Source organism: Lithobates pipiens, unplaced genomic scaffold (genome assembly GCF_037356315.1).
Source record: "Lithobates pipiens isolate NorthernLeopardFrog02 unplaced genomic scaffold, aLitPip1_a1.2 Scaffold_27, whole genome shotgun sequence".
NCBI classification, from domain to species: domain Eukaryota; kingdom Metazoa; phylum Chordata; class Amphibia; order Anura; family Ranidae; genus Lithobates; species Lithobates pipiens.
Window position 1 is genome coordinate 33,571,763 of NW_027507788.1, and position 11,368 is coordinate 33,583,130.

Sequence of the window (11,368 nt, forward strand, 5' to 3'; positions counted from 1 at the left end):
TACGAATTCATGAATTTTTGAATTTATGAATTGCAATCCTAACGAATGACCTGAAAAAGAATAAAACAAAAACAAAAAGGAATGAAACTAAAACAAACAAATTTTTCGGCTGTGCACATGTCTAATACAAATTGTTGCAATGAAATCAGTTTTATTACACAAAACTAATGCAAAATTGTATATTCAAATTTAAACCAGTGATAATGGACACTAAACTAATAATACACTTATCCATAAAAAAAGACTCCAAGTGCCATAATAAAGCTCCACGTATCTATTATAAGAAAATAATGAGTTTCAATGTTTAATAAAAAAAACTGCACACACAAAAAAAAACCCATCAAATACATTTTTTCAGCATCCATATTACCACCAATGCTGTCCACTTATACTCATATAAACCTATAAAGATGATATGTTTATAATTAATTTTAAAATGGTGTTTGTATACCCTCCTGGAATTCTTTGATTTTATTTTTCTGCAATTGATAGTTGAGGGTTGATGTATAAATATAAACGGAAGGATTTTAACATCATTCTCCAAAAATGTTTGCTTGGTGACCAAGATTAACCCAAATAGTCAGCCTAGTGTCACCTAGTCTAATCTATGACATATCTTCTTAATTTTGAATAAAATAATTTAAAATAATTTTTGAATTTGAAAAGTTTTCTAATTCAAATAGCTTTCAAATTCCAAAAGTTCTTGAATTAGAATAATTTTAAAGTTCAAATAGTTTTACAATTTTCAAAGAGAATAAAATAGAATAGAACATAATGTAAAAGCATAGAACAAATTAAAATGGAGAAAAAAAACTGAAAATAAAAGAACAGAATAGATTAGAAACAAATAGAGTGGAATAGAATTAAAAAAAAAGAATAGAATAAAAGAGAAAGAATATAACCATCTTCTGAAATTCAAATAGAAAAGAATAGAATAGAAAAGATTATAATTCAATAGAATAGAATATAAACTTGATTTTGAATAGGATAGAAAAGAAGACTGCATAGAAAAAGCAATAGAATAGAATAGAAAGAAGATAACTATCTTCCTATTTTAATCTATTATTTTCTTTTCTATTCAATATTTTAATTGATTCTGTTTGGGAAATGGTTATATTCTTTCTATTTTATTCTAGTCTATTGTTTTTTTTATTCTATTCTTTTCTATTCTATTATAGTCTATTCTATTCTTTTTTTCAATTTTTTTTATTTTGTTCTGTTTTACTCTAATTATATTATTTTCTTTTAATTTCAGTTATATCCTTTTCTATTTTATTCTATTTTTTTCTATTATATTTTATTCTCTTTGAAAAACTATTCAAATTAAAAAACTATTCAAAATTGATTTGAAATTTTTTTGAATTGGTTCGAATTCGAATTCCATCTTAATATTTTTTCATTATTTCACATTCATTTAAATTTGGTACTATTCAAATTCGGAACAAAACAAACTGCACATGCCTATCAGGCTCCTAGAGTATTCAACCACAATTATTTTATAAATAAAGCATGTACATTTACAAGCATTGCCACATCATTCCTTAATATGTGTTGAAATAACTTTATCACATTTGGCTTATGGCATGATCAGGTAAAACTCTGTGTCTATTTGGATCTGTCAGGTTGGTGTCCTCGGTGAAAGCTCTATCAAAACCAGATTTAATGGCGCTCCAGAATTTTTGTTTGAAGTTTTGGCCAATGAAGACATAGAGAAGAGGGTTCACACAGCTGTTTGAATATGCCAATAAGTGTGATATAATATAGCCTATCAAAAACACGAGCCTGACATATTGCGTTCCATATGATGGAAAATACATGGTAAGGAAACCAGCAAACAAAGAAGGAAATGATGACGGCTGCAATCACTTTGTAAGGTTTGGTAGATGTTACTCTGCGATTTCTTTGAATACGCAAAAAGATGACAGTGTAACAGAAGATAATGATGGTAAAAGGAATAACAAACTGAATGATAAATCTTATTATAACTTGAGTATCGTACATTGACCAATCTAAATAACAAACCACAATGGTATCATTGACATTATATGTATCTGTATATATGAAGTAAGATACAGTGGGTAGAGAAGATACAATCCAAAGGGCAAGAACAACTTTCACAGCCAGTCTCACGGTGCGATGGTTCCGACACCAAACAGGGAAGACTACGGAGATGAAGCGATCGATACTGATGATGGTGAGTTGTAGGACACTGGCAGACAGGTTGAGATATAATGCAAAATGGTGAAGCTTGCACATGAAGGTTCCAAATGGCCAGTGATAACCAAGGGCAATGTTTGTGATAATTAACGGTAGGAAAAGGCTGAAGGTAAAATCGGCACAAGCTAAACTTAAGAACCAAACAGAGTTGACCGTCTTTTTCATTTTGAAGGCAACAAACCAGATGACCAGACCATTTCCAGTTATTCCCAGAAAACATATCCCAGATAAAACCACTATGTATGAAATATTGACTATTTTAATCAAAGTCGTATCAAATTCTTGATTTGTGTGAGTTTCCTCGGTGGTGTTGGTCTCTATATTTCCAGACATGTCAGGGCTCAGATATCAAGTTTGATGCTCTCCAATATGAAAACAATTTAATAAATATGTAACAAGGGTACACTGAGACTTGTGAAGAAACATTCTAATCAACTGGGTTGGGGGGGATTTCCCTTGAAATTTGTTTTTATGGATAATTTTTATGTCAGATAAGAAAGAAAGCACAGCACAAAGTCAACAAAATAATAAAGGCATATATATACATCTTTACTTATTTATTATTAAGGGGATTTTTAAGGAAAATAATCTCACCATAACCCCTAAATACACTCATAAGAATGTATCAGAATGTATCAAAAACACACAATAAGCAAATAAAAGGCAATGGTAATGAATTATGGTAATTGATTTCAAAGCTGATCAAGTAAGAACCAAACATATAAAAATAATCAATGTTCATAATAGTTACATAGTAGGTGAGGTTGAAAAAAGACACAAGTCCATCAAGTCCAACCTATGTGTGTGATTATATGTCAGTATTACATTGTATATCCCTGTATGTTGCGGGCATTTAGGTGTTTATCTAATAGTTTTTTTTAAACTATTGATGCCCCCCACTGAGACCACCACCTGTGGAAGGGAATTCCACATCCTTGCTACTCTTATGCCGCGTACACGATAGGAATTTCCGACAACAAATGTTCGATGGGAGCTTGTTGTCGGAAATCCCGACCATGCGTAGGCTCCATCGGACATTTTTTGACAGAATTTATGAAAACAAAAATTTGAGAGCTGGTTCTCAAATTTTCCAACAACAAAATCCGTTGCAAATTCCGATCATGTGTACACAATTCCGACACACAAAATTCCATGCATGCTCGGAATCAAGCAGAAGAGCCGCACTGGCTATTGAACTTCATTTTTTTTCGGCTTGTCGTACGCATTGTACATCACCGCATTCTTGATTTTCGGAAATTTCTGACAACATTTGTGTGACCATGTGTATGCAAGACAAGTTTGAGCCAACATCCTCCAGAAATAGATCCAGGATTTTGTTGTCATGAATGTCCGATCGTGTGTATGCGGCATTACAGTAAAGAACCCTCTACGTAGTTTTAAGTTAAACGTTTTTTCTTCTAATTTTAATGAGTGGCCACGTGTCTTGTTAAACTCCCTTCCGTGAAAAAGTTTTATCCTTATTGGGGGTCACCAGTATTTATAAATTGAAATCGTAGCCTCTCAATGCATACCACTCTTTACCACTTGTTGAGCAGCGCATGCCGATTTACGTTGGCAGAATGGCACTGGTAGGCAAATGGGCATACAGGTATGTCCCCTTTAAGAAGCAATCGTTTCACAGAGAGGAAGAACAGGTAGATGCTTTTGTAAACAAAGTGTTTCTCCGTTCTGCCTAGTGACAGGACAGAGATCACTGCTCTCTGTCATTGAGAGCAGTGATCACTGTCCTGCTTGTTGAAGCCCAGCCCCCTCACAGTTAAAATCACTCCCTAGGACACACTTAACCCCTTCACAGCCCCCTAGTGGTTAACCCCTTCACTGCCAGTGTCATTTACACCATAATCAATGCATTTTTAAAGCACTGATCGCTGTATAAAGGACAATGTATATGTAATGGAAATTAGTGTGAAAAGTGTCTGATCTGTCTGCCATAATGTTGCAGTGCCGATAAAAATTGAAGATCACCGCCACAAAAAAAAAATTAAAACTAAAAATGCCATAAAACTATCGTTTATTTTATAGAAGCAATTGTGATTTTTTTTTACCAAAAATATGTAGAAGAATACATAACGGCCTAAACTGAGGAAAAAATAGTGTATATATATATATATATATATATATATATATATATACATATATATATATATATTTTTTTTGGAGGATACTTATTATAGCAAAAAGTAAAAAATATTGTGTTTTTTTCAACATTGTCGCTCTTTTTTTGTTTATAGTGCAAAAAAAGAAACGCAGAGGGGATCAAATACCACCAAAAGAAAGCTCTATTTTTGGGAAAAAAAAGGACAGCAATTTTGTTTGGGTACAACGTAGAACGAGCCATGCAATTGTAAGTTAAAGCGATGCAGTGCCAAATCGCAAAAAGTGCTCTGGTCAGGAAGGGGGTAAAATCCTTCCGGCGCTGAAGTGGTTAAAGAAAGCATTTACTTTCAATATGTGTTAAAAGCTTAACTAAGCTATCTGACAATGCTTATCTAATTTTTGTAGAGAGCAATCTCTTAATTTTCATATGTAAATGTTATACCATTCTAATCCAGCCAATGTACTACAATGTAAAAAAGAATCCTAAGTGTTTGTCTCCAGAGGACTCTTTTTACATCTGTAGACCTATAATCTACAGCTGAATATGTTATTGTTATTTGTTGTGGGTTTAACCAATCTTGTTTTTTGTACAATTCTCCTTTAAGGGGGCGTGACAAGGGGTGTGTCCTATGCCTGCATACTTTTGCTGATAGGTGTCCCTCATTCCCATCTCAAAAAGTTGAGAGGTATTACTTACCCACCTAATGAAATGTTATAGAAAATTTTCCCTTTGCTCAACAAATTTCCACAATCTTTTAAAGAACCATTACAATCCCTTCTGTATTATTTTTATGATATTATTGTCCTTACCTGAAGTTGTGTTGTTTCTGGTAGAAGATTTCTGTGTGTTTATCTCCAGCAGAGCTCAGTAATGTGTATGCACTCCGTATATTGGGACTCTTTTTGGGTCTAAGACTTGGCTATGACGTTATCTGATAATAAAGTGATTGAAATGAGAAGATTAAGTTGTGTGTCTGAAAGGAAACTTCTGTATGATAAGATAAGATTTAGCTATGGCTTCTGCATAATAAAGAATATTTCCAGTTACTCATTTGATTTGATTTTTAGACCCCTTTCACACTGGGGCGGTGGGTGCCTCGGCAGTAAAGCACCGCTATTTTTAGCGGTGCTTTAGCATCAATTTTGCGATGCTATTTGGCCGCTAGCGGGGCACTTTTTTCCCCTGCTAGTGGCTGAGAAAGGGTTAAAACCAACTGCGAAAGGGTAAAAACCACCCACAAGCAGTGCTTTGGCAGCAGTATAGCCGTGCTGCCCATTGATTTCAATGGGCAAGAGCGGTGAATGAGCGGTATGCTCACGCTCCTTCACTGCTCCAAAGATGCTGTTAGCGGGACTTTTTTTTAGCATCCTGCCAGCGCACCACTCCAGTGTGAAAGCCCTTGGGGCTTTCACATTGGAGAGACAGAAGCGGCTCTTTCAAGGCGTTTTGCAGACGCTACTTTTAGCACTGTAGCACCTGAAAAGCGCCCCAGTGTAAAGTGGGTCTTAGTGTTGTAGAGCCCTGTGCTGTGTAAAGAAACAAAATGATGGGTAAAGGGAATTAAGCGAAGTTTAGCATTGCTCATTCCCCCCACATGCATTTTGTCTTTGGCACACATAATAGCTAAGCCTTTCCTCAAACAGAAAAGGGGACAATGGGGTCCATAATCCCTGGGACTTTAAAGGTGCTGAGTAATTTGTAGTGGATTAAATCAAAAGGAGCATATAACATATACAATATACATTTTTATTTATAAACAATAAAAACAATGTTTACCATTTTAGTTAAAAATGTGTTTGTGTTGTCTACTACATCCAGTATATTACAACATACAGTAACACACAAATAATTTGTCATTGCAAGATATACCACTCAACATGTTTTGCTTGGTTGAGCAAATAAACTAAAAATACAAACTCAAAAACAAAAAAATCAATCAAGAAAGTCAGAAAAAATATACAACGGACATGATTTTGTATACATGTTCCAATGATTTAGTAAGATAATCTGCTCCCAATATAATTCTCATTAAAACAGATCCAATCATTTATTTAATACATACATTGTTTACACAAAATATACATTTTTTTAAATTTTGCATAGTATCATCAATTCAATAGGTCTATATAGGATCTTACCAAAAAAGTGCCAAAAATGTACATCTCGACCAAATAAAGTACTGGCCAGAAGGTTGTGTATTCATTTAATTTCAGGATCCCCAAGCAATGATGTAAGCCTATAGGAGTGGACCACAGGAAGGCTGCTACCCTGTTTCCCCTAAAATAAGACCTAGCGTGATTGTCAGTGTTGGCTGCAATATAAGCCCTACCACCCAAATAAGCCTACTCTGTTTCCTCAAAAATAAGCCCTACCCTGAAAAGAAGACCTGCAAGGACTTTAACTAGGGCTTATTTGGGGGGTAGGGCTTTTATTGCAGCTATCACCGACAATTACACTAGGTCTTATTTTAGGGGAAACAGGGTAGCATAGATGATGAACCTAGAAGAACAATAAGTAATCATAGTGATGGTATATAAAGCTAAATAGAAAAAAGTGCCAGCAAAGGCTCATAATAGATATAATGTAATAATATACTATGTATACCTCAGTTAGTAACTGCTGAAATTGAATCAGATAAATCCTACAATGAGGAAAAAATCATCAACTGTAGATGTAGATTGAGCCAATACCATGACTGAAACATGGAGATAAAGCTAATTCAAAAAAGGGGGGTCTAAAAAAGAAAAATGTCAAGAATATATATTTTATATGCCGAACAGCAATCCATCAATCGGAAATTGTTATATATATAGGTCCCATGCCTTACTGAAGGTTCAGAGATAGTTAATGTAAACATACCTTGAATAGTGTAAGGTTAGGGCAAACAAAGCGATGGGTGGTCGATAGATAAATCCACTCTGATATACGCAGAGAGCCCAACAGAACCATGGCGTTGAGAACACAGTGCTTATGTAGCCCTCCCAGACTGGCGGTGTCTGACGTCACCGCCGTGCTGCGGGCGCTTGCAGGGATAGGCTCGCTAGAATAGCTGACCCCTTCATTTGAGGTGCATGATGTGTATAACGTCAAGCATGGAGCCATATGCGCATGTGCTCATTCAGCCATCAAGCAATGAGAAAAACTTCCAGGAGTGACACATCCAGTGTCAGACAACCCGGAAGGCGCATGCCCAGCGCTCATAGGAGAAAGGGCAAAAAGCAATCATATATTTACCACCAACTCGCACCATCTTAGATACTGCAAAAATGTGGTTATTAAAGCCAAGTTCTGCAATAATGTGGTGCAACATAATTAATATGGGTAATATAAGTAATATAGATAAAACTACAAATGAACCAGAAAACCTGTTATATGAGGCACAGGGGGAACAGAACAACTGATTATTCCTTCCAATCCCACTGTGCCCCAGGCGCCCGTATGGCCCCCCATCAAACGAAAGATGGATAATAGACCCATCATGCAAAGGGATCCATCCATATCAATTAAATTAACATTCAAGTTTATTAATATTAGGCACATGGTATAAGAAACCTATACAGACGAATGAACAAGCAAAAAAAAAGAAAAATTCCTACAGATACAGGGAGTGGCTATGGGGACTAAATGTGCACCCCCATATGCCAACCTGTATCTGGGGGGGTGAGAATGTAACCTGTTCCATCGAGAGGATATGCAGACCTTTCTTGAGTCTATACCAGTCTGGCGACGATTTATAGATGATATTTTTTCATTTGGTCAGGCACTAAAGAATCTCTTCTATTATTTCTAGAAAGTTTAAAGGTTAACAATTACAACCTAAAGTTCACCTAAGAATTTAATCAACACATTCTGATGTTTTTGGATGTTCAATTTTTTGTAAACAAAGATGGTAGCATTGGAACAACCCTGTACAGAAAACCCTCTGCTGGGAATTCCTTGCTACATGCGACCTCTTTACATCCAACAGCCCTAGTAACAAGTATACTGTATGGCCAATACTTGCGTTTAAGACGCAATTGTAGTTTCCGATGTGGATTTTGAAAAAGAAGCTTTATCCCTATACTTGCGTCTGCAGCAACGTGGCTACAGTCGCAAATTTTAAAAAAAGGCCTATATTAAGGCCGAGGTACATTCAGGCAGCCCGATCAATCATTCTACCAAACGGATGAATATTCAAACCCAAGTTCACTGTCAATTGCCAGTCCATCGGCATTGTTTATATTATGCAGTGCAAGTGCAATGCCTTCTATGTTGGCAAAACAAAAAGGCCCTTTTTTTCCTGGATTAGGGACCATGTCTCTCTAATATTAAAAAAAAACGTATGACAACCCCGATCAGCCATCTTGTAGGCTTGAATCACAACTTTGATAGTAAAAAAATGCATTTTTATGTTCCACCAGGCCCTAGAAGGGGGGATTATGACAGGATCCTCCTCCAATGGGAAGCTAAATGGATCTATGACCTGTCAGCATTAAAATCACCTGGAATGATGCCATGAGTTATAAATGTTTTTTGTAAATTTAATACATTTTTTTTTTGTTTGTTTATTCGTTGTATATATATTTTTTTTTATACCATGTGCCTAATATTAATAAACTTGAATGTTAATTTCATTGATATGGATGGGTCCCTTTGCATGATGGGCCTATTATCCATCTTTCATTTGATGGGGGGCCATACGGGCGTATGTTTCCATGACCATCCATGTTTCGGTCATGGTATTGGCTCAAACTACATCAAAAGTTGATGATTTTTTCCCCATTGTAGGATTTACCTGATTCAATTTCAGCAGTTATTAACTGAGGTATACATAGTATATTATTACATTATATCTATTATGAGCCTTTGCTGGCACTTTTTTCTATTTAGCTTTATGTCCCATCACTATGATTACTCATTGTTCTTCTAGGTTCATCATCTATGCTAGCAGCCTTCCTGTGGTCCACTCATATAGGCTTACATCATTGCTTGGGGATCCTGAAATTAAATTGATACACAACCTTCTGGCCGGTACTTTGATTGGTCGAGATGTAGCGCAATTTTTGGCACTTTTTTGGTAAGATCCTATTAAATTGATGATACTATATAAAATTTAAAAACATTATTATTATTATTATTAAATAAATGACTGGATCTGTTTTAATGAGAATTATATTGGGAGCATATTATCTTACTAATGCATTGGAACATGTATACATAATCATGTCTGTTGTATATTTTTTCTGACTTTCTTGATTGATTTTTTGTTTTTGTGTTTGTATTTTTAGTTCATTCATATAGTATACCGTAATACTCCTGAGGAAGCTCAACCGAGCGAAACATGTCGAGTGGTATATCTTGCAATGACAAATTATTTGTGTGTTACAGTATGTTGTAATATACTGGATGTAGTAGACAACACAAACACATTTTTAACTAAAATTGTAAACATTGTTTTTATTGTTTATAAATAAAAATGTATATTGTATCTGTTATATGCTCCTTTTGATTTAATCCACTACAAATTACTCAGCACCTTTAAAGTCCCGGGGTTTATGGACCCCATTGTCCCCTTTTCTGTTTGTGTAATTTTACTTCAGGGATGTGGTGCTAATTTTGTCTCTTTTTTTCCTAAGCTTTTCCTCAGTCATCAAAGAGGATAGGATGTGAAAAAAAATAGTTGTTGCTTACAGTGGGATCACTAGAACCCAAAATGACAACTGAGCTTCTTATACAGATATCTTCCACAAACTGGTCTAGCTGTACTGCTTTTGAAGCAGAAGAAACTCTAGAGGCACAAAGAATTGAGAAAGTCTCAACCTGAATCTTAGGCAAACAGCTAAACAAACAATTTTGAATTTATGTATAGAAATAATTTTGCCAGACAAAATATTTTTCATTCTGATTGCCTAGACATGTGATACAGGTACCACTGCCAGACCTAGCAAGGTTTTTCATACCCTATATCAGGGATATGCAATTAGCGGACCTCCAGGTGTTGCAGAACTACAAGTCCCATGAGGCATGGCAAGACTCTTACAGCCACAAGCATGATGCCCAGAGGCGGAGGCATGATGGGACTTGTAGTTTTGCAACAGCTGGAGGTCCGCTAATTGCATATCCCTGCCCTATATCATCTCCACCGATTAAAGTGAAGCATAGCAATGGGGCCTGATCTAGGACTCACCCAACCCGTGATTGGAGAATTACACAGATTAGCTTACTATCAGAAACCATGAAACAGACTGAGACAGAAGTACAATCAAATCACACTTGTTTATTAATAAAAATAAAAAGGTAAATAGAAAAAAGCGTAGCCAGAGTCCAGTAGCCAGATCGGGGTAGTCATCCAGTCCAAAGTTCATAAACCAGATCGGGTAATCAGCCAGGCTAGAAGTCAGGGATCCAAGGAGATCAACTGCAAGCAGGATAAGAAGCCAGGAGGGGTATCAGCAAGCCAGTCTTGAACAAACAGCAGGAGATGGTTCCTTGTGATGTGACCAACATGAAGGCAAAGGAAAAAGTGAGCTGGAAGGCTTTAAACAGGCAGGTCAGACGAGCATCATCGGGAACAGCTGGTAACAGTGGAAAGAGAAGAGAGCTGGCAATTAGCCGACAGCTGAGTGGCCAGCCCAGAGGAGGAAGGGTTAAGCAAGCCTTGACACTTACTTCAATGCTCCTGGAGGCAGGCTTATAGTGTTAAGGCCCGTACATACAATCAGATTTTCCTCCAACAATTGTTGGATGTGAGCTTGTTGGCGGAAAGTCCGACCATGTGTATGCTCCATCAAACATTTGTTGTCAGACTTCCTCACAACAAATGTTGGCTAGCAGGTTTTTTTCCGCGTACAAATTTTTGTTGTCAGACTTTCTGATCGCGTGTACACAAGTCCGTCGCACAAAATTCCACGCATGCTCGGAATCAAGTACAAGCTGGAAGTGCCCGGTCTTGTAAAACTAGCATTCGTAATGGAGATATTATGTACCTCTTGTACGTCACAACATTCGTAATTGTTGGCCAACATTTGTGTGACCGTGTGTATGCAAGACAAG

The 11,368-nt window shown here is 36.3% G+C and overlaps 1 protein-coding gene across 1 annotated transcript; it reads right to left on the reverse strand.

The window, feature by feature from the left end:
- Positions 1–1,565: 1,565 nt before the first annotated feature.
- Positions 1,566–2,550, reverse strand: LOC143933160 (chemerin-like receptor 1). The gene is given in 2 exon segments (XM_077456097.1): positions 1,566–1,803; positions 1,805–2,550. Coding segments are annotated over 2 exon segments (984 nt in total).
- Positions 2,551–11,368: the final 8,818 nt, after the last annotated feature.